Source organism: Scyliorhinus canicula, chromosome 4 (genome assembly GCF_902713615.1).
Source record: "Scyliorhinus canicula chromosome 4, sScyCan1.1, whole genome shotgun sequence".
NCBI lineage: Eukaryota > Metazoa > Chordata > Chondrichthyes > Carcharhiniformes > Scyliorhinidae > Scyliorhinus > Scyliorhinus canicula.
Window position 1 is genome coordinate 233,333,218 of NC_052149.1, and position 24,064 is coordinate 233,357,281.

The following is a 24,064-nucleotide window of genomic DNA, read 5'->3' on the forward strand; positions in this document are numbered from 1 at the left end:
GGCTGCACGGTGGGCTAGCACTGTTGACTCACGGCACCGAGGGCTGCACAGTGACACAGTGGTTAGCACTGCTGCCTCACGGCGCCGAGGACTGCACGGTGACACAGTGGTTAGCACTGCTGCCTCACGGCGCCGATGGCCGCACGGTGGGCTAGCACTGTTGACTCACGGCACCGAGGGCTGCACAGTGACACAGTGGTTAGCACTGCTGCCTCATGGCGCTGATGGCCGCACTGTTGACTCACTGCACCAAGGGCCACACAGTGGCACACTGGTTAGCACTGCTGCTTCACGGCGCTGAGGACCCGGGTTCAATCCCGGTCCCGAGTCACTGTCCATGTTGAGTTTGCACATTTCCCCCGTGTTTGCGTGGGTCTCACCCCCACAACCCAAAGAGATGTGCAGGGTAGGTGGATTGGCCACGCTAAATTGTCCCTTAATTGGGGGGGGGAAAAATTGGGTGGTACTTAAAAAAATAAATTTAAAGACTGAACTCAGTCTGTGTTTTCATTCACTTGTTGGCTGGGGTGGAGACTGAAGGAGTTAGAAGAAATTTGAACAGCGAGCAGGGCAGAGCGAGATTAATCACTGGCCACGTGTCATGTGCTGAAATGCATACATGCTTGGTAGTGATTGGACAATGCAGCATTTGCAGTGGTCAGATAATATCACATGTATTCACTTGCAATGTAATGAAGTAATCTAGTCATGTCGAAATAATTGGGCTGATAACCGAGAACCACTATGTGACTTGATTGGTGAAATCTTAAAATATCACTATCTGTAGATCGGGCGGCATGGTGGCACAGTGGTTAGCACTGCTTCCTCACAGCATCAGGGATATTTGTTCAGTTTCAGCCTTGATGACTGTCTGTGTGGAGTTTGCACCTTCTCCCCGTGTCTGTGTGGGTTTCCTCCGGGTGCTCCGGTTTCCTCCCACAGTCCAAAGGTGTGCAAGCTTAGGTCAGGTTATGGGGATAGGGTGGGAGAGTGGGCCTAGGTGGGCTGCTCGTTCAGAGAGTCAGTGGGGACTGAATGGGCCAAATGGCCTCCTTCTGCACTGTAGGATCCTTCGGTAATTCTATTCTACATTTTAATCAGTATAAACTGGTGGTTTGTAGTTTTTCAGACAGCTCATACCAACCCAAGATGGAGCACGTGCTTGAATGAATAAACCGGCTTGAACAAAAGCTCTCGAGTTTTGTTTGGTCCTTGCAGAATCAAAGTAGATCTTTATATCCATATCAGACACCAAAATTGGAAAATTAGAGGTCATAAATATGAATCGCCTGTCAATCCAAAAGACAATTAAAGAGAAACTTCCTTGCCCAGAGTGGTCAGAATGTGGAACTCACTCCCATAGGGAGTGAATGAAATGAACAACACTGATACGTTTCACAGGAAGCTGGAGTAACACAGGCAGGTGGGGGGGGGGATATGTTGACGGGGTTGAGGTGAGGTGGACCTGTGAGGATCTTTGTCTCGGCATCGTAAACGCGAGTGTGAACCAGTTGGGTTGCATATTTTTAAAAAATTTAAATGTAATGCTATCTGATTGTGCTGCCAGGTGATCGAGATTAACGATTACCAACGGAGAAGGTTTGCAGCACGTGTAATCGGCTGCCTTTTCAACACCGTCACTGATAAAAAGATCGGATTGTTGGGATTTGCCTTCAAGAAGGACACTGGAGACACGAGGTAGGGTTTGGTGAAATGCTGTAACATTTTTACTGCTCCAACTTTGTACGAAAGGACTGGGCTCTGCACAGATGGAGCCATGTTCAGGTTTTACTTCAGTCTCACAGCGAGATGCATGGAAAATTGGGCAGTGCCCGACAATTGTGTGTGTTTCTCTCTGGTAACTGAGGCATTCGCCAGAGAAATATACTTATTTCATTTGGCAATGCCTAATATCTCAGAAAGATTTGCTAATTCAGTGAAGTGCTGTCTTTTTTGACTTCAACATAGTTAGACCTGTCCCAAAGATGCTAGTTCAGAGGAAGAGCCTAGCAGCCAGAGGAGGCCATCAATCCCTTTGTCCTGCTATCCCCCTTCAAATCAGATCATGATTGATCCATACACCTTGGGGCAGCATGGTGGCGCAGTGGTTAGGGGTTCAATTCCGACCTTGGGTGACTGGGTGGAGTTTGCACTTTCTCCCCGTGTCTGCATGGGTTTCCTCCGGGTGCTCCGGTTTCCTCCCACAGTCCAAAGATGTGCAGGTTGGGCAGCACGGTAGCACAGTGGGTTAGCCCTGCAGCCTCACGGCGCTGAGGTCCCAGGTTCGATCCCGGCTCTGGGTCACTGTCCATGTGGAATTTGCACATTCTCCCAGTGTTTGCATGGGTTTCGCCCCCACAATACAAAGATGTGCAGGCTAGGTGGATTGGCCATGCTAAATTGTCCCTTAATTGGAAACAATTAATTGGGTAATCTAAATTTATTTAAAAAAGAGAAAAAAAAGATGTGCAGGTTAGGTGGATTGGCCATGATAAATTGATATATCTGAGTGGCTTCGATCAGAGGCCAGTTATTCACTACTCAAAATGTGGTGGGCTCTAGCACAGTGGTTAGCACTATTACTTCACCGCTCCAGGGTCCCAGGTTTGATTCCCGTCTTGGGTCACTGCCTGTGTGGAGTCTGCACATCCTCCCCATTGCCTCACCATTGAATGTTAAGGCATGACGGTTAGATTCTCTTTTGTCGGAGATGGCCATTGCCTGGCACTTGAGTTGTGTGAGTGTCACTTGCCACTTGTCAGCCCAAGACTGAATATTGTCCAGGTCTTGCTTCATGTGGAGAGATGCCTCAATGTTCGTGGAGTTGCGAATGGTGCTGAACATTGTGCAGTCATTTGCGAACATCCCCACTTCTGACCTTATGATGGAAGGGAGGTCATTGATGAAGCAGCTGAAGATGGTTGGGCCTGGGATACTACCCTGAGGAAATCCTGCAATGATGTCCTGTAACTGACATGACTTAATTCCAGTAACCACCACCATCTTCCTTCGTGCTGGGTATGACTCCAACCAGCGGAGAGCTCCCCCCCCCCCCCCCCCCCCCCCCCCGGATTCTCATTGACTCCAGTTTAGCTGGGGCTCCTTGATGCTACACTCTGTCAAATGCGGCCTTGATGTCCAAGGCAGTCACTCTCACCTCACCTCTGCCATTCAGCTCTTGTCCATGTTTGAACCATGGCTGTAATGAGGCCAGGGGCAGAGTGACCATGGGGAGAAACCACACTGAGCGTCCGTGAGCAGGTTATTGCTGAGTAAGTGCTGCTTGACAGAACTGTTGATCCCTTTGTCACTTTATTCATAATCAAGAAAAGACTGATGGGGAGGTAATTGGCTGAGTTGGATTTGTCCTGTATCTTGAGTGCAAGGTATAGTTAGCCAATCTTTCACATTGCCGGGTAGATGCCAGTGTTGTAGCTGTACTGGAACAGCTTGGCTAGGGGTGCGGCAAGTCCTGGAGCACAAATTGTCAGTACTATTGTCGGAATATTATCAGGGTCAATAGTCTTTGCAGTATCCAGTGTTTCCAGCTGTTCTTGATTCATGTGGAGTGCAGTGAATCGTATTGGCTGAAGACTGACATCTGTGATGCTGGGGATCTCCAGGGAGACCGAGATGGATCGTCCACTCGGCATTTCTGGTTGAAAATTGTTGCAAGGGTTCAGCCTTGTTTTTTGCTTTGACGTGCTGGGCTCCCCATTATTGAGGATGGGGATATTTGTGGCGCCTCCTCCTCCAGTGAGTTTAATTACCCACCACCAGTCAGGACTGGGATGTGACAGGACTGGAGAGTCGGATGTGTTGTTTGTTGCTCTGTGACGTGTGCTGCTTATGCTGTTTGACATTAAGCAGCCCTGAGTTGAAGCTTCACCAGGTTGGCAGCTCATGTTTTTGTGTGCCTAGTGCAGCTCCTGGCATGTCCCCTTGCACTCATCATTGATCCAGGGTTGACCCCCCCTCAGATGTAGTGGTAATGGTAGAGTGGGGGGATATGGTAGAGCGGACGGCACGGTAGCACAGTGGTTAGTATTAATCAGATCAGTCTCTAAGAGTTTGTTTAGGGTACTTTGCTTCCTGAAGTCAATGACCTCTTTAGTTTTGCTGGCATTGAGGGAGAGATTGTTGTCGTTACACCACTCCACTAGGTTCTCTATCGCCCTCCTGTATTCTGACTTGTCATTGGAGATCCGACCCACTACGGTCGTGTCATCAGCAAACTTGTAGATGGAGTTGCCACGCAGTCGTGTGTGTACAGTGAGTATAGCAGGGGGCTACGTTCGCAATCTTGTGGGGCCCGGTATTGAGGACTATTGTGGAAGACGTGTTGTTGTTTATTCTTGCTGATTGTGGTCTGTGGGTCAGAAAGTCGAGGATCCAGTTGCAGAGTGGGGAGCCAAGTCCTAGGTTTTGGAGCTTTGATATGAACTTGGCTGGGATTATGTTGTTGAAGACGGAGCTGTTGTCAATGAATAGGGGTCTGATGTAGGAGTCCTTGTTATCGAGATGCTCTAGGGATGAGTGTAGGGCCAGGAAGATGGCATCTGCTGTGGACTGGTTGTGACGGTATGCGAATTGCAGTGGATCAAGGCGTTCTGGGAGTATGGAGTTGATGTGCTTCATGACCAACCTCTCGAACCACTTCATTACGACTGATGTCAGGGCCACCGGACGGTAGTCATTGAGGCACGTTGCCTGGTTCCTTTTTGGCACCGGTATGTTGGTGGTCTTCATGAAGCAGGTGGGGACCTTGGAACAGAGCAGGGACAGGCTGCAAGATGTCTGCGGACACATCCGCCAGCTGGTCCGCACAGACTCTGAGTGCACGACCAGGGATCCCGTCCGGGACCGTCGCCTTCTGAGGGTTCACTTTCAGGAAGGCTGATCTGATTTTGGAAGCTGTGATGGTGGGTCTGGGTGTGTCCGGGGCGGCTGGGGCAGTTGTTGACAGCGGTTTGATGATTTCCTGCTCGAACTGAGCATAGAATGAATTGAGTTTGTCGGGGAGGGTTGTGCTGCTGCTCGAGATATTGCTTTGCTTTGTAGCCCGTTATGTTGTTTAGGCCTTGTCACAACCGACAAGAGTCTGTGACTCTAGCTAGGCCTGATATTGTCTCCTGGCATCCCGGATGGCTTTGGGGAGGCCATACCTGGATTTCTTGTATAGGTCAGGGTCGCCTGACTTGAACGCATCAGAAGGGAGTCAATCTCCCAATTAAGCCATGGTTTTCGGTTGGGGAACATACGTGTTACTTTCTTTGGCATGCAGTCATCCACACATTTGCTGATGAAGTCTGTTAAGGTAATTTGCTGTTTGAAAATTTGGACATTCTGAATTCTCCCTCCATCTACCCGAACAGGCGCCGGAATGTGGCAACTAGGGGCTTTTCACAGTAACTTCACGGCAGTGTTAATGTAAGCCTACTTGTGACATCGCTTCATGGATACCCAGTCTTATTGTCTTATTTGCTAGATCTGTTCAAATTCTATCCCATTTAGCACGGTGGTAGTGCCACACAGTGGTGTGGTGGCATTGGTGCTAGATGAGTAATCCGGTCATACTCTGGAGATCCCGGTTCAAATCCGGCCACGACGGATGGTGAAATTTGAATTCAATAAAAATCTGGAGTTAAAAGTCTAAAGGTGACCATGCAACCATTGGAGCGGCACGGTAGCACAGTGGTTAGCACTGTTGCTTCACAGCTCCCGGGTCCCAGGTTTGATTCCTGGCTTGGGTCACTGTCTGTGTGGAGTCTGCACGTTCTCCCCGTGTGTGCGTGGGTTTCCTCCGGGTGTTCCGGTTTCCTCCCACAGTCCAAAGATGTGCAGGTTAGGTGGATTGGACATGATAAATTGCCCTTAAGTGTCCCAGAAAAGTTGGGTGGGGTGGCTGGGTTACGGTGATGGGTGGAGTTGTGGGCTTGAGTAGAGTGCTCTTTCCAAGGGCTGGTGCAGACCTCTGCACTGTAAATTCTATGCTGCATCGCAGATTGTTGTAAAAACTTATCTGGTTCACGAATGTCCTTTAGGGAAGGAAATCTGCCGTCCTTGCCTGGTCTGGCCTACATGTGACTCCAGACCCACAGCAATGTGGTTGACTCTTAAATGCCCTGAGGGATGGGCATAAGTAAATGCTGGCCCAGCTGGCAGCACCTACATCCCATGAGCAAACAAAATACATGATGCAGAGTATCCTTAATGTGAAGATGTGATTTTGGGGAGGTGGCCACTCCTACCGATACTGTCACGAACAGTAGGGAGTTAGATAAATACTTGAAAGGGGAAAATATGGCAAGCCAACAGTGAATGAGCAGGGGAGTGGGGCCAGTGGGATTGGTCTTTCAAAGAGATAGCATGGCCATGATGGTCAAATGGTCTCCTTTTGTGATGTATGATGTAATGACGTGCACGTGATGTTGGGTCTCTGAACCATCTGGCCTCGTGCTTTAAGTTTGCTTTCTGTTGCAGAGAGTCATCCAGTATTTACATTTCCAAATACCTTCTGGATGAGGGAGCCAGGCTGCACATATTCGATCCAAAAGTGAAGAAGGAGCAAATTATTCAAGACCTGTCTCACACCAGTGTTTGCGATGATGATCCCGACAGGGGTATGTATACAGTCCAACAAAGAACTTGAGAGAATATTTTGACCCGATAGTTTTGAATGAGAAAGACTCTCCGTGGTAAATCCATCTATTCAAGCCTGTAGTCCCTGTATTGGACTGTTTATTAAATTATTCACCGTTTTAAGCCTGTACTGCACCTACCACGTTCATTCCAAGTGCCCATCGCTTTTGAGAGAATTGAATAAACATTTGAAAATTGAAAAGGAAAAACTAATGAGGCCTATCAGACAGGAGCAGGACATTCGGGCTAATTGAAATGAAAATCGCTTATTGTCACAAGTAGGCTCAAATGAAGTTACTGTGAAAAGCCCCTAGTCACCACATTCCGGCGCCTGTTCGGGGAGGCCGGTACGGGAATTGAACCGTGCTGCTGGCCTGCCTTGGTCTGCTTTCAAAGCCAGCGATTTAGCCCAGTGTGCTAAACCAGCCCCTAATTGTTTGGATGTCTCAAAGAGCCAGCACAAGAGGGCAGTGGGTGGTGCAGTGGGTTAGCCCTGTTGCCTCATGGCGCCGAGGTCCCAGGTTCGATCCTGGCTCTGGGTCAATGTCCGTGTGGAGTTTGCCCCCACAACCCAAAAAATGTTCAGGGTAGGTGGATTGGCCACGCTAAATTGCCCCTTAATTGGAAAAAATGAATTGGGTACTCTAAATTTATTTTTTAAAAGAACCAGCACAAGCATAATTGGTCAAATAGACTTGATTTGTGTCTCCACCTTGGGAATGCTGTCTAATTTTAGGATGAGGATACCTATCAAAAAGGTTTATCCCCTGTCCACCTAGTCCAATTTTGCAAGGATAGCCCTTGGTTTATCTAATGGACCAGAAAAAGACAATTGCACCCACGTTTTTTTCAGCTTCTTGATCAATTTAACTGTCATCACACAATATGCCTGGTTGTGCTTCATTGGTTGCGTTATATTCGTGATGTCCCACGGTTGCGAAAAGGAATATATAAATGGGTGAATGGGTAGTATTGTCGCCTTGGGGCTCGAACCCACAACACTCTGACTCAAGGACCTGAGCGAGTAATCTCGCCTGAAGCTCCAGTGCAGTACTTTTAAAAAAAAAATTTAGAGTACCCAATTATTTTTTCCAATTAACGGGCAATTTAGAGTTGCCAATCTACCTATCCTGCACATAACATAGTCCCAAAAACGGAGAATCCAGCCCATTGTCTTTTAGACAAATGGTGATGGAGGCGTACGCTATCGACCGGTGGCAGGATCTCATGCTCCACCATTTCTCAAATGCACCCCTTTAATGGTTTCTCAAATGCACCCCTTGCTGCTGGGCAACCCATGGCGGGGGTGTGATGTCAGCAGGTTTGGAAAATCCCGCTGACGTGAAGGGCTGGGAAATTCTGGCCAACGTGTTAAACCGAAGCACCATCGGCTTTCTTGGGTGGATGGAAGAGTCCATGACCGATATTTTAAACAAGAGTTTATGCCAGTGTCCGGGCTGATATTTATCCCTCAACTAACAACTTTGAATCAGGCTTTCTGGTCATTATCACACTGCCCTCTCTGGGGCATCATACTACACAGAAATTGACCACTCATAGTTACTACACCTCAAAAATGAATTAATTGTCTTTGAAACGTTTTGGGATGTCCTCAGGTTATGAAACATACTGTGAAATACAGATTACATATGCATTAGGAGCGAGAGTAGGCCACTCGGCCCCTCGAGCCTGTTCCATAATTCAATACAAGATCATGGCTGATCATACTGTGGCCTCAACTCCACATTCCGCCTACCCCCAATAACCTTTGACCCCCTTATTCAGTCAAGAATCTATCTACCTCTGCCTTAAATATATTAATTGACCCTCTACCTCTCTGGTTCTTCATATCTGAATGCAAAACCTTTTCTTTCTTTTACAGTGTCACGTTTGGTCACCGTGTCTTTGGATCCTTACGAGGCCTGTAAGAACGCCCATGCCATAGTGATCTGTACAGAATGGGATATGTTCAAGGTATTGAAATAACTGCTGCTGTTGCTAGTTTTCTTCTTTTCTTTGCCTCCTCTTTGATGATCGTGGTTCCAAATGGTGTCTATTGTCACGCAAATCGATTTATTTGGCTGCAGACCTGTTGCAACCAAGTCTGACCTGCCCTGATCAGAGATGTGCTTATCCAGGTACTTGTTGGGTTGAGGTGCTGCACAACGTTCTATCTGAAGTCCAAAGTTCATTTAAATACGCTATTAAAAACATTAAGAATGATGTTCATTGCTAGAGGGATGGAGTTTAAGACTAGGGAGATTATGCTGCAATTGTATAAGGTGTTAGTGCGGCCACACCTGGAGTATTGTGTTCAGTTTTGGTCTCCTTACTTGAGAAAGGACGTACTGGCACTGGAGGGTGTGCAGAGGAGATTCACGAGGTTAATCCCAGAGCTGAAGGGGTTGGATTACGAGGAGAGGTTGAGTAGACTGGGACTGTACTCGTTGGAATTTAGAAGGATGAGGGGGGATCTTATCGAAACATTTAAAATTATGAAGGGAATAGATAGGATAGATGCGGGCAGGTTGTTTCCACTGGCGGGTGAAAGCAGAACTAGGGGGCATAGCCTCAAAATAAGGGGAAGTAGATTTAGGACTGAGTTTAGGAGGAACTTCTTCACCCAAAGGGTTGTGAATCTATGGAATTCCTTGCCTAGTGAAGCAGTTGAGGCTCCTTCATTAACTGTTTTTAAGGTAAAGATAAATAGTTTTTTGAAGAATAAAGGGATTAAGGATTATGGTGTTCGGGCCGGAAAGTGGAGCTGAGTCCACAAAAGATCAGCCATGATCTCATTGAATGGCGGAGCAGGCTCGAGGGGCCAGATGGCCTACTCCTGCTCCTAGTTCTTATGTTCTTATGTTGGGATAGGGTAAGGTAAATAGTCATAGCCTGCAAAGGGCCACAGGCATCTCTCTCTCTCTCTCTCTATTAGAGAACACAGTTGGTTTATGAATAAGTCGAGGGGCAAGGCATGGAGACAGCCTCCATGAGCTCCCAGCGCCAGTACAGAGAGCTCCCACAGCCAGTACAGAGAATGCACCCACATTGTTGAACAAGAACAAAGAAAATTACAGCACAGGAACAGGCCTTTCGGCCCTCCCAGCCTGCGCCGATCCAGATCCTTTATCTAAACCTGTCTCCTATTTTCCAAGGTCTACTTCCCTCTGTTCCCGCCCATTCATATACCTGTCTAGATGCTTCTTAAATGATGCTATCGTGCCCGCCTCTACCACCTCCGCTGGTAAAGCATTCCAGGTACCCACCACCCTCTGCGTAAAAAACTTTCCACGCACATCTCCCTTAAACTTTCCCCCTCTCACTTTGAAATCGTGACCCCTTGTAACTGACACCCCCACTCTTGGGAAAAGCTTGTTGCTATCCACCCTGTCCATACCTCTCATAATTTTGTAGACCTCAATCAGGTCCCCCCTCAACCTCCGTCTTTCCAACAAAAACAATCCTAATCTACTCAACCTTTCTTCATAGCTAGCACCCTCCATACCAGGCAACATCCTGGTGAACCTCCTCTGCACCCTCTCCAAGGCATCCACATCCTTCTGGTAATGTGGCGACCAGAACTGCACGCAGTATTCCAAATGTGGCCGAACCAAAGTCCTATACAACTGTAACATGACCTGCCAACTCTTGTACTCAATACCCCGTCCGATGAAGGCAAGCATGCTGTATGCCTTCTTGACCACTCTATCAACTTGCGTTGCCACCTTCAGGGTACAATGGACCTGAACTCCCAGATCTCTCTGCACATCAATTTTCCCCAAGAGCCTTCCATTGACCATATAGTCCGCTCTTGAATTTGATCTTCCAAAATGCATCACCTCGCATTTGCCTGGATTGAACTCCATCTGCCATTTCTCTGCCCAACTCTCCAATCTATCTATATTTTGTTGTAGTCTTTGACAGTCCTCCTCGCTATCTGCAACTCCACCAATCTTAGTATCATCTGCAAACTTGCTAATCAGACCACCTATACCTTCCTCCAGGTCATTTATGTAGATCACAAACAACAGTGGTCCGAGCACGGATCCCTGTGGAACACCACTAGTCACCCTTCTTCATTTTGAGACACTCCCTTCCACCACTACTCTCTGTCTCCTGTTGCCCAGCCAGTTCTTTATCCATCTAGCTAGTACACCCTGAACCCCATACGACTTCACTTTGGTGTTGGTGTCATTCTAAACCACATTTAAAAAAAAAAAAATTAATTTAGAGTACCCAATTCATTTTTTCCAATTAATTGGCAATTTAGCCTGGCCAATTCACCTATGCTGCACATCTTTAGGTTGTGGGGTCGAAACCCACGCAAACACGGGAAGAATGTGCAAACTCCACACGGACAGTGACCTAGAGCCGGGATCGAACCTGGGACCTAGGCGCCGCAAGGCACTGAACCACATTCTAACCATCCAGCTAACTGACTCCCAGAAAACATGTTGATGTAATTACATAGAATCACAGGTCGATATTGGTGTTTACATAAGTGTCCTCTCACCCCTCATCATCTGACCCTAACACCATCCTCCTATTCCTGTCTCCCTTATTTGGCTTTCTGATGTAGGTAGTCTTTTGAAATCTGAACATAGATAGGCTTTAATTAAATAACGTGGGAGTCCAAGAATAACATTTTGGGCCAAATAAGCCTTTCCTGTTTATTTTAGATCAATAATTGGATGATTGTGTCCTTGCAGCCATTCTAATAAATCTCTTCTGTACTCACTCCAACGTCTTCATGTCTCGTTCTGCCCAGAATTGGACACAGCATTCGATAAAGATTTAATATTTTATAACGATTTTGCATGCATTCTTGGCTTTTTGTACTGTCTCTATTTATAAAGCTACAGGGAGGGGGTTTCCCATGTGTGTGCCAACCATGGTTCAGTTGGTGTATACTTACCTCTGAGTCAGGTGGTTATGGGTACAAGTCCCACTGCAGAACAGGAGCTCAAACGTTCATGAGCTGACGTTCTAGTGCAGTACTGAGGGAGCACGTATTGTCAGAGGGTCAGTGCTGAGGGAGTGCTGCACTGTCAGAGGGTCAGTGCTGAGGGAGTGCTGCACTGTCAGAGGGTCAGTACTGAGGGAGCACTGTATTGTCAGAGGGTCAGTACTGAGGGAGTGCTGTATTGTCAGAGGGTCAGTACTGAGGGAGTGCTGTATTGTCAGAGGGTCAGGACTGAGGGAGTGCTGCACTGTCAGAGGGTCAGTACTGAGGGAGTGCTGTATTGTCAGAGGGTCAGTACTGAGGGAGTGCTGTATTGTCAGAGGGTCAGTACTGAGGGAGTGCCGCACTGTCAGAGGGTCAGTACTGAGGGAGTGCCGCACTGTCAGAGGGTCAGTACTGAGGGAGTGCTGTATTGTCAGAGGGTCAGTACTGAGGGAGTGCTGTATTGTCAGAGGGTCAGTACTGAGGGAGTGCTGCACTGTCAGAGGGTCAGTACTGAGGGAGTGCTGCACTGACAGAGGGTCAGTACTGAGGGAGTGCCGCACTGTCAGAGGGTCAGTACTGAGGGAGTGCTGCACTGTCAGGATCAGTACTGAGGGAGTGCCGCACTGTCAGAGGGTCAGTACTGAGGGAGAGCTGCACTGTCAGAGGGTCAGTACTGAGGGGGTGCTGCACTGTCAGAGGGTCAGTACTGAGGGAGTGCTGCACTGTCAGAGGGTGAGTACTGAGGGAGTGCTGTGCTGTCAGAGGTCCCGTCTTTCAGCTGAGTAGTTAAACCAATGTCCTGACTGCCCTTTCTGGAGGACATTAAAATCCCAGGTCCACAATTTTGAAGAAGATTTAACCCCGATGCGTTGGCCAACATTCAACATTAAAGAACATTTTATCTGGTCATGATCACATTGCTGTTTGTCGGAGGTGTTGTGTGCAAACTGCCTGCTGCATTTCCTACATTATAACTGTAACTAAAAGTTGAAAATGTGTCATTGGCTGTACTGCATTTTGAGACATCCTGAGTGTGTTGTTACTCGTGTCTTAATAAAGCTCGTAGTCTCAAATGTGGAGAAGATGCTTTATTGTGAGTTCGTTCTCTCTTCAGAGCTGTTTCCTAAGGTTACCTTCAGTGCTCCTAGCTGGTGTGGGTGTGTGTCTGTCCTGCTCCAAGTTCTGCCCTCTGTGAAGTGTGTCCTCACTTCCTGTCCCCGTCTATTTATATGGCTCTCCCGTGCCCCCTCTAGTGTTTGCTCAGTTGTATTGCATCTAGTTAACTTGTGATCACCACATCCCCCTTTTTCTCTTTACATATTTTCTGTACATCGTTGAAGAAAATTGTACATCCTGTCCCGGTGTATTTATAGCTCTCCCTCTGGTGTTTACATGGTCACCTCACTGATGTTGACTGGCATGGACTCTTTTTCTGTGCTTGTGGTGTTGATTTATTGTCTCATCCGCCTTGGATGCTGGTGTGCTTGCTCGTTCTGGAGCAGACGTGAGTTTGTGCGATTCGTTGTCATCCCATGACAAGTTTGTAGTCTTGTCATCGTTTTGCAGTGTGCTGTGGCATTGTCCTTCATGTGCCGAGTAGTACCATTGTGTACAAGTCGTTGTTTCATTGCTGTTGTTTCTGTCGTTCCTGTTTTTGTTGTTTTCGTTGCCGTACTTGTTGCTGTTTTTGTCGTTTCTGTCTTTGGTGTTGGCACTGTCGTTGTTCCTGACTTTGTTGTTTTCGTTGCCGTTCGTGTTGCTGTTTTTGTCGTTTCTGTCTTTGGTGTTGTCGCTATCTTTGTTCCTGACTTTGTTGTTTTCGTTGCCGTTCTTGTTGTCTCTGTCTCTGTCGTTGTCGCTATCTTTGTGCCTGACTTTGTTGTTTGTCTTGTCGAGCTTCAGGTTGCTTTTGTTCTTTCTGTTGTCGTTCTCGTTTCTGCTGTGCTTCTTGCTATTGTTGTTGGTCTTGTCGCGCTTCATGTTGCTTTTGTTCTTGCTGTTGTTTGTCCCATTTCTGCTGTGCTTCTTTTGACTTTTGTTTTTCTTGTTATACTCTATTCGTGTCCCGAGTGGATAATTTGAGTCATTGAGCATTTCGTCTCGAGAGTGGTGCGAATGATCTGATGTTGCATCGGTGCAGGTGACCTCAATCATTTGTGGAGAATTGGATTCCTCATCTTTGCTTTCTTGGTGCTCCTCTTCCGGAGTCAAATTCTTCTCGATTTCATTTGACGCGGTGTCTCTGGATTCTTGGCGCTCCTCTTCTGGAGTCAAAACCTCCATGATTACAATTGACGTGATGTCTGTGGACTTCTGGCGCTCCTCTTCTGGAGTCCAAATCTGCATGATTTCAGTTGACGTGGTGTCTCCGGACTCTTGGTGCTCCGCTTCTGGAGTTGAAATCTTCATGATTTCCGTTGATGTTGTCTCACTGGACTCCAGGTGCTCCTCTTCTGGAGTCAAAATCTGCATGGTTTCTTTTGGCTTGGTCTCTCTGGACTCCAGGTGCTCCTCTTCTGGAGTCAGACTCTGCATGGTTTCTTTTGGCGTTGTCTCTCTGGACTGTTGGGTGGACCGACTCTGTGCTTCTGTACAGACAAGCTGAGAACTGTCAGTCTCGCTGTTATCCTGTACGTCGAGTGCGATCACCTTGTTACTGTTTTCGCTCTGTGCTTCGGTACAGACAAGCTGAGAACTGTCAGTCTCACTGTGATCCTGTACGTCGAGTGTGATCACCTTGTCACTGTCTTCGCATGCAGTGGGTAGAGGTGCATTGTCTTCTTCTTGTTCATGTGAGCTTGGTAGACTTTCATAGTCTGCTTGCGGTTGCTCAGATACAGTGGGTTTACCTGCATGGTCTTGTTCATGCATGGTGTTCGCCAGGGAGTGTTTGCTTGCATCCCTTTTGGAGTCTTTCATCACTCGCACTGTGGAGCCTGTCATCGCTCGCTCTGTGGAGTCTTCCTGTGCTCTCTGTGTGGCGTCGTCTTCGTCTAGGGTATTGCTGTCATCCAATGTATCGACGAGCTGCCATGGCATCATGGTGTTGGATTCATCTACCATGAATAGAGTCGTGTTGAGCTTTGCAACGGTGTCGCTGATGCTGTGATCAGCATGTCCAAATAACTCCTCCATGTCTGAGTAGTATTCTTTGATACCTATTCCATCTTCGTTGGCTTCTTCTACCACGAGTTGATTCGTGTTGAACTTTGCGACCGTGTCGCTGATGCTGTGAGAAGCATATCCGACTGACTCAGCTGTGTCTGAGTAGTATTCTTCGAAAAACAAATCATCTTTTGTTGTTTCGGAATTCTTTTTGTTCTCTTCACTTTGGGTGGTGCAGACTGCTTTTTTCAGGGTGTTGTGCAAGTTGTTTTTAACTGTTGGTGTAAGTTCAGGCGTTTTTCTGTGTTCTGAGGCAAGAAAATTTGTGTTTACCACTTTAAGTGTCTTATTTCCAATTTTCGGGCATTTCCCTTTTAAGTGGGCGTGGTCGGGATGCTCAGACGTCATGACGTCACGCGTAGGAATGAATTGCGCATGCGCAAATCGGCTTTCCTTCCCTGTGCGGTTCTGTGTCCATTGCGCATGCGCAGCTTGCGCATGCGCATGACGATCCGCGACCAAGACTTTTTTTGACTGCGCATGCGCGGCTTGCGCATGCGCATCACGATCGGCACCGCAATCTTTTTTTAAATGCGCATGCGCGGCTTCCGGTTCCGGCGCATGCGCAGACGCCATTTGTAGTTCTTTGCTTACCGGAGACTGCAAAATGTGCTCCAACGCCATTTTTTCGCGTTTTTCGCGGATTTCAGGGATTTTTCTTTCCCACCAGGACTCCCTCTCCAAAACTCGTAAGTAATTTTCTCTTCCCGATTTGGACAGGGTTTCAGCGTTTTGGCTTTGTGAGAAATTCTTGTCATTTCTTCTTTTTGATCTGTACTTTTCATTCGCGATTTCTTGTTCTTTTCGTGATTTTTTAAGTTTTGCATCACTCAGTCTCTGTGCAGTTTGGACTCTGAGCATGTCTTGCTGTTCAAATTTCTCACAGTACTCTTCAAATTTGTTTAGTAACGTTTGTAAGCTGTTTCTGTCTTCATCTTTTGAGTATTTAAATCCATTATACACTTTCCTATTTACAGGCCCTGCGGTGAGAATTGCTATTTTAATGTTGTCGGAGGCTTCTTGTACCTCATTAGCTACGAGATCCAAATCAAACACTTGTTTAAACCTTTTCCAGACACCTCTTACATTGCCAGTCAGGTCTAGCGGCTCTGGGTTTCCAAGCCACATCCTTGAATTAGCGATGTCTTCCCAAGTCAAATGTCCAGTAGGAGATTTCCATGCCATTTTGAGCTTTCTGTATCTGCCACTGAGTTGTCCTGTAGTAAGCGTCTGAAGCCACTCCTGGGTACCATGTGTTGTTCCTCGTGTCTTAATAAAGCTCGTAGTCTCAAATGTGGAGAAGATGCTTTATTGTGAGTTCGTTCTCTCTTCAGAGCTGTTTCCTAAGGTTACCTTCAGTGCTCCTAGCTGGTGTGGGTGTGTGTCTGTCCTGCTCCAAGTTCTGCCCTCTGTGAAGTGTGTCCTCACTTCCTGTCCCCGTCTATTTATATGGCTCTCCCGTGCCCCCTCTAGTGTTTGCTCAGTTGTATTGCATCTAGTTAACTTGTGATCACCACACTGAGCAAGATGTTTTTATTGGGCGCTGCATATCGTGACACCACTGTTTTCAGCTTGAATGGAGATGGTTGAGTTGGGAAAGGTCTGTGACCAGTATGGGTGAAGTCCTAAATGTGACCTTGGTGGAAATCTGCATGTTGAAGACTGACCCAACTGTTTCAGATTGTAGTCTGTCCTGTCGTCTTCTGTAGGTTGTGTTTTGAACACTCAGTCATGTTATGCATCTAAAGGGGATATTGATGTAGATCTTGTCTGTATCTCAGCTTAAATTTGTCACCTTTCAGGAGCTGGACTATGAGAGGATCTACAAGGGAATGCTGAAACCAGCGTTTATCTTTGATGGCAGGCGCATTTTGGACAGTCTGCATGAAAAGCTGCAGCATCTAGGTTTCCAGGTAAGAGGAATGAGGGAATGAAAAACACACAATTCAAAATTGGGATTGATGCCTTTTGTCAGCTCCATGTTTGGGTGAAGTGAGTAGGGGAATTGATGGATACTAAGTGGGTGAGTTGGGCAGGGCAGACAATTGATGCTAGCTTTCTGTATTATCGCGATGAATATTTACCTGAAAGCCTCAACTTTACCTAATGCCTTCTGCCAAAAACAGGACAAAAATGTAAACGGCCACATTGAGACAACTTTTTCTCAACGGTGAAGGTAGATCTGAATGTTCAAAGTGAACTGTGACCTTTTATTTTAAAGGTATCTAGGTCTGTTCCCAAGTGTCCAAATAATGCAATGTCCTTCCAAATTCTTAAAGAAAATCTAACTCTTTGAACAGATTGTGGTAAACTACTGTTACTGTATTATATATATTGTGGTAAACCACTTACTGTATTGTATATATTTGTTGTCTCTGCTGGCTCCGCCTGTGGCTCCTCCCCTCAGGCTCTGTATAAAGGTGGCCGACCTCTGACCCTGCGCCAGTTCGGGATCAGTTGCCAGCAGGTTCTCGTTTAGCTGATTAAAGCCACAGTTTCGTCTTTGTTATAATTGATGGCACATCACAGATGCTGTAGCACGTTAAATGCAGGTTGTTGTTTTGCTGAACCTGCCCTAGGGAAATGCCTCCGATCCTAGTTAACCCGGCCAGGTCTCGCTTAATCACTTGGAAGGGATCTTTTGGACTCCACTGAGCTGCAATGAGTTGGGGACATGAATGCAAATTTTCATTCTTTACATTCCACCAACAGGTTGAAACCATTGGAAAGAAAATTACTGAGAGGATACCATTCACTGCCAACAAAGACATCTCGAGGATTGACTTGCAAGCCCCTCCTGCAAAGAAGCTAAAGATTTAATGGCCAACTGTTCCTTATGATTATGGGGTCATGCATTTTCTACATGCAGTATTAGGTTTTTTTTATATAAATGAAAATTTTCGATATGCTTAATGACACTACTTGACAATTTTTAGGTAGTTTTTATAAAAATGTTACTGGGGCCTCATCAATTTGTGTTTATTTTTTAACCATTTTTATTTGGGGCCTACGCACAAAGCCCCATTGAGCTGAAGAAGTTTGTTCTGGTTAAACTGAGGCCCAATGTCTGAACTGTAAGACCATTACCGAATAAGTTATTCTTAATTTTCAATCATGATTGGGGAAGAAAAGAGTTAAAAATTAAGCCCTTTTGACACTCTTCCTAGTTGTTTCCTGATGGGACGAAGCGTGGTTGCCAACTCTGATTGGGCATGTTTCTGGAGGTGCCAACGAATGATCTCCAACCACACTCCTGGCATTGATTTCTCATTGCGTCTGCCCTCTGGGCCAACTGGAAAGCAAATAGACTCTTCCACTATCCAATTAGATGGTGGGTTACTGTTGGTCAGGTGACCTTTCTTCACCCAATTTTTGTTCGATGACCTGGCGGTTTTTCTCCTGGGCTTTCCCCCGTTGCAGTGTCTCGGAGGCTAGGGCTCCATAACAATCCTGGAGGGTTGGCAACCCTGGGACCAAGTGGGTACAACTTGCTGAAATTAATTGTCTTCCTCCTTTTTCCATTGCCAAGGAAGGCAGTGAATTTTTAAGCAAAAAAAAAGACTTGGTCTGTTTAAATATCTGGATCAGTGCCCCGTTGGTCACGGTTGGTGCTCTCTGCTGCTTCCCGTCATTGAGAATTGCCACTTTATACCCAGTTTGAAGCCAGATACGATGAAAGGGAAGTGCTCGGCTTTTCTTCTGACTTTACTTTAGCTTGAAGTTGCATTACCATTTTTAAAGGGGTAGAAAACAAGGGAAGGCGGTGGTGAGGAGGTTCTGCATTAAATATTTTTTTAAATTAGAAAATTCTCAATCGTAACAACAAACGATGCAATCAAGAGACTAAATATATTGCTGAAAAGAGAGATATGTTGTCAAAACATTTTAAGGTCCATCGAGCTCGTATCGTGACCCATTTATGTTTGCTGGAAGCGACGTACAATCATTGGCGGGGACCCATTCTCTGCAAAGAAAAGGAATATGTCCAAGCCTTGTGACATTTTCTTTTGAATTAACCAGCTGCTTGGGGAGCCTGACGTTCTTTGTTGCTTTCTCCATGGCAACACCTCAGCCAAACCCAGTCAACTTGCCAATCAATCGGCAGCCGTTTCTCCTGCAGTATAAATTATTGTGATTTGTTTGAAATTTGGCATTCATGTGTTTGTTCTGATGAGTGCAAGGTGAAAAGTTTCGGCAACGTGTCTCTCTTGCCACAAATATTCAAGTTGTACCAAATAAACTGAATATAGTAGCAACAACAAGTCCATGGATAGCATGTTACAGCTTTTTTACAGGTATATTTTGCTCCTTTCAGTGTTGATTACAGCAGGGACACCCGCAGTGTACTCCTACTGACAGCAAAATGAGGAAATTCTTTTTTTTAAAAACTAAATTTAGAGTACCCAATTATTTTTTTCCAATTAAGGGGCAATTCAGCGTGGCCAATCCACCTAACCTGCACATCTTTGGGTTGTGGGGATGAAACCCACGCAGACACGGGGAGAATGTGCAAACTCCACACGGACAGTGACCCGGAGCCGGGATTCGAACCCGGGTCCTCAGTGCCGTAAGGCTGCAGTGTTAACCACTGTGACAGCGTGTCACCCTGAGGAAATTCTTGAATAGTCCCCAGACCAAGGGGATGACATTTTAATCTAACTCGGAGGACAAGGATCCCAATGGATTGAGAAAGGTGTTGCTTCTACATCCTTCCCAATGACTCCAGTGGAAATGAAAATCAGGAGGGGTGTAAACGCAACATCATTCCTACACTCATTGGTCCCCCAATGTCGGGGGGGGGGGGGGAGATCAGGTTAGAATTGCCCCTCTAATCCCCGTTGATGTAAAGAGAGTTCAACTTTTAATAAACCACATGGTGGGGGGGGGGGGGGGGGGGGGGGGGGGTCAACTGCATTTGGGAGGTGCAGCAATGCAGATTGTGATTACAGTTCGCCCCGTTGTTTTCCCCACACACCAATTTCAGAGCTGGGTCTATTTTACACTTGATAAGCGGGTTTTCTTTTTTAACCCATTCATTCCTACTGTCACGTTATGTAGTGGATACAAAAACGGGAGGGACCAGTTAGTTCAGTTGGCTGCATGGCTACTGTGTGGGTCAGAATAATGCCAAGGGTGAAAGTTCAATTCCCAGTCTGGCCATGGTATACCTGGCACCTGCCTCCTCCCCTGTACTGTGCTTAATGTGGAGTGGTGCCTCTCGAGCTAAATAGCCAATTGTGTCTCCGATAGAGAGAGGCGCCTATGATCCGTCACTGACTATGGCTAATTACCTACCTACCAAGGGAACTGGGCCTTCGTTCAAAATGAACACTGAATCTTGACTGGCATACGTAATCTGTAAGATAAATACTTGAAATGTATAAGCGGATTTAAAAACCCGAGAGAAATAGCCAGTGAGAATTAGCCGCCAGTGAATTTTAATGCAGAATTTTAGTCCATTGAATTATTGTTTGCAAACCTTGATGAGTGTGGACTTGATCAAAATATTAATTTATACGAGCGACTGGAGTCTGTAACCTAGCTTATTGTGAAATGTGAAAATTGGAAGACTGTTGTTTATTTTAATAAAGATAGTTTATCACAAATAGTGGATCTTGGAGAGGTGGACACGCTGTTTTTCCATTCTCCAGTCCCACAAACATTGGATTTTATTGGTTTCAATGGCAATTTGATAAATGGATGAGTACAGGACCGGGAGTGCGTGTAGGTTGTAATATGGAACAGAAACAAATCATGAGAGATAAATCTCAAGACAATAACTTTGATTATTAATATTGGGCAACGATTTTATACTGTGAAAAATGTACATTGTGCACACTCCGATCATACCTGATACACTAATTGATTTTATAAAAATACACTTCTGTATAAACCTTTGTGTTGCGTTCCTGTCAGAGAGTAATATTTGATACGCCTCTTTCATATTAAAATTGAGATTTGGAAACTTGAGGGATTTGAGTCTTGTTTTCACACCCACCACAGGATTCTGTATATAGGATGGCACAGTGGTTAACATGGGCTGCTTCAAAGCACCTGGGACCCAGGTTCAATTCCGACCTTGGGTGACTGTGTGGTTTGCACATTCTCACCGTGTCTGGCTTTCCTCCGGGTGCCCCGGTTTCCTCCCATGGTCCAAAGATGTGCAGGTTAGGTGGATTGGCCATGCTAAATTGCCCCTCCGACGGATGACACGGTGGAACAGTGGTTAGCAGTGCTGCCTTAAGGCTGCCAAGGAAGCGGGTTCGACCCCAGCCCAGGGTCACTGTCCGTATGGATTTTATGTGGGACCCAGATGTGCCTGGTAAGTGGCCACGCTAAATTGCCTCTTAATTAGGGAGAAAAAAAAAGAATTGGGTCCTCTAAATTTATTTATTTTTTAAAAAAAGAACAAGTAAATTGCCCCTTGGGGTGGGGTTGCAGGAATAGGGCGGGGTTTGGGCCTAGGTAGAGTGGTGTTTCGAAGGGTCGGTGCAGGCTCGATGGGCTGAATGGCCTCCTTCTGCACTGTGGAACTCGATGTTTCGGGGTTTGTAATTGTCCCAGTCAGCTTTCACGTTGATAGTTGCCCTTTGTTGAAATAAGGCTGACTGCAAAACCAAGGTCTCTGTTCGGCTTGCGTTTGATATTTGGTACAGCAGCAATGAAGATTAAGCTCTGCTGACCAGGAGGCCCAGAATTTTCGATCATTGGAAAAAGAAGATGGAGTGGTTTTCTTTTAACCTGACGAGTTTGTGATCTGCAGTACACTGCCTGCGCTGGTGGTGGCAGCAGTGTTGGTAACGGTTTATTTAACTGCAACACTACAGGGAGCACCTTCTGCACGTGTGCAGATGCATCGCGGTAATGGGAGTGCGTTGCATCTACTGCATACTCTCTTCCTGCCCACCCCGCCAAACAAAGCCTTTATGGTCTTCAGAGACAAAACAACTTAAGGTGGGAGAGGGGAGGGACCATCGGGCGATCCACAGGGTAGAGAAATGTGCATAAGGCCAATTAAAACAAAGACAAAATAAATCCTGTACAATAAAGTAAATTAACACAGGTAAGACAAATGTTAATTTTTAAAAAAAATTTAGAATATCCAATTCATTTTTTCTAATTAAGGGGCAATTTAGTGTGGCCAATCCACCTACCCTGCACATCTTTGGGTTGTGGGGGTGAAACCCACGCAGGCACGGGGAGAATGTGCAAACTCCTCACAGATAGTGACCCAGGGCCGGGATTCGAACCCGGGTCCTCAGCGCCGTAGGCAGCAATGCTAACCACCGTGCCGCCCCGGTAAGACAAATGTGATGTGTATATACAATTGTTTATAAATATGAGAAATGCCAATAAAAAGATTTTTAAAAATTAAAAACTGCTTTAAAAATTCACTAATGGTTCCGGCCAGCCATGTTGTGGGCTGATTGCATTTGCACAGCCGTTCCTCAAGGCTTCTGTTTGGTGGCAGGAGTTAGCGTAGATTAAAAGTTGCTGAAAAGGAAGAAGTTGGGGAAAGAACCAAAGGAATGGGATTGATTGGGTAGATTGGGAGGGGGGGGGGGGGGTGCAATATTGCTGTAGTGGTAATGTCACTGGGCTAGTTATTCAGAGGCCCAGGGGCTAATGCTCCGGGGACACTGGTTCAAATGCCCCTACTGCAGCTTGAGGAATTCAAATTCTATTAATAAAATCTGGAATTCGGAAGCTTGTCTCAGCGATTGTCGTAAAACCCCACCAGCTTCACTAATGTCCTCTAGGGAAGGAAATCTGCCGTCCTTACCCAGTCTGGCCTACATGTGACTCCAGACCCACAGCCACATGGTTAACTCTTAAATGCTCTCTGAAATGGCCTGACGAGCTATTCAGTCCCAGGGCAATTAGAGATGGGTAACAAATGCTGGACTTGCCAGCAAAGCCCACACCTAGTGAAAGAATAAGTTTTTAAAAACTCTTTCAAAAGAGCTGGTGGCCTGAATGGGTCATCGAATCCTCTGATCTGTTTGATGTGTTGACCTGGTTTACAGAATCATTGATTCGGTGGGGACTCAGTGATGCAATGCAAAATTTATGTTACTGGTACCGAATGCCAAAATAAACTAAAAGGCAAAAAAAAGTCAAACTTTATTTTTAAAATGTACAGTATTCTTTTTAAAATGTCTTGGGTAAGTATAATTGCAAATCTCCATTGTGGCTAATTTATGCACAGTAGAATCTTTTGTCTTTACACGGTCACAGAAACAGATTCCTGGGTAAAGCCTCCAGACGGATGTACTCTGCTAGTTGTTCTGGTTTACTGATGAAGATTACTTTCTTGGCAGTATTTTCATCCAACCTGAAATAGTGGAGTACAGAAATGCTCACGTTCCAATTCTGCTTAATACTAAACTTTAGCCTCGAGTTTGTGGGTAACACTCCCATCTCTGAGTCACCCAGGAGACTTGGTTACAAAATTTAAGGGGGTACAGCAGTGCAGGACTGAGGGAGTGTTGGAAAAGCAAGATATCGAAACACAACCCCTTCTCTACCCCACCTCGACCCATTTGTTTTCATTTCAGTTTAACTGTCTTTTACCATTTCTTTCTTTCTTTATATGCATTTAATTCCCCTCCCAATCTTATCTACCTTTCCTTCACCTTTCTCCTCTTTGCTTCCCCCTTCCCCTCCCCCCACATCTACAGTTCACCCTCTGATGTTAGTTTCCCTGCTGTTTGGCCTTTCACATCTTTTGTTCTCTCTGGGGTCTGCCATTAGCCCTCTTTCCCCTTGGTTTCTGTGGCCATTAGCACCCGGTTTCCCTGGGTTTCTGTGGCTATGACTCATCTTTCATTCTCACTCCATGGTATAAATATTTCCCACTTTGTTAGCTTTGACAAAGAGTCATCGGACTTGAAACATTAGCTCTTTCCTCACCCTACAGATGCTGCCAGACCTGCTGAGATTTTCCAGCATTTTCTCTTTCTTTTTTTACACAACCCCTTCTGCTCTTTCAGGAGATCCCAAGGCATCATTTTGAAGAAAAGAAGGGAATTCCTCCCCCAGTGCCCACCCCCCCAGTATTTAAACTTCAACCGACACCACTGAAAATACATTATCTGGTCATTATCACATGGCAGTTTGTGAGAGTTGTTTTATTTCCCACATTACAATAGTGACTCCATCTCAAAAGTAATTTGTTGGCTGTAAAGTGTGTTGGGACATTCTGAGGTCATGAAAGGTGCTATACAAATGCAACTTTCGCTTCAAACTGTTTGGCTCAGTTGGGAACTCTGACACCTCTTGACTCAGGAAGGTTGTGGGCGTGGGCCT

The 24,064-nt window shown here is 46.1% G+C and overlaps 2 protein-coding genes across 3 annotated transcripts in view; one reads left to right on the forward strand and one right to left on the reverse strand.

Moving 5' to 3' along the window:
• The window catches only part of LOC119965464 (UDP-glucose 6-dehydrogenase-like), a 50,406-nt gene extending 32,688 nt beyond the window's left edge, over positions 1-17,718 (forward strand). The window contains exons 8-12 of the mRNA XM_038796272.1: positions 1,568-1,698; positions 6,484-6,623; positions 8,525-8,616; positions 16,558-16,668; positions 17,468-17,718. Of these exons, the coding sequence (XP_038652200.1) occupies positions 1,568-1,698; positions 6,484-6,623; positions 8,525-8,616; positions 16,558-16,668; positions 17,468-17,575 (582 nt within the window). The 3' untranslated portion in view covers positions 17,576-17,718. The remainder of the gene's footprint in view (positions 1-1,567; positions 1,699-6,483; positions 6,624-8,524; positions 8,617-16,557; positions 16,669-17,467) is intronic.
• Positions 17,719-22,850: 5,132 nt separating this feature from the next.
• LOC119964203 (phosphatidylinositol transfer protein CSR1-like) overlaps positions 22,851-24,064 on the reverse strand; it is a 32,110-nt gene continuing 30,896 nt past the window's right edge. The window contains exon 7 of one of the 2 annotated variants that reach the window (XM_038793490.1): positions 22,851-23,090. In XM_038793490.1, the coding sequence (XP_038649418.1) occupies positions 22,988-23,090 (103 nt within the window). In that variant the 3' untranslated portion in view covers positions 22,851-22,987. The remainder of the gene's footprint in view (positions 23,091-24,064) is intronic. The other variant, XM_038793491.1, reaches the window with a different exon arrangement.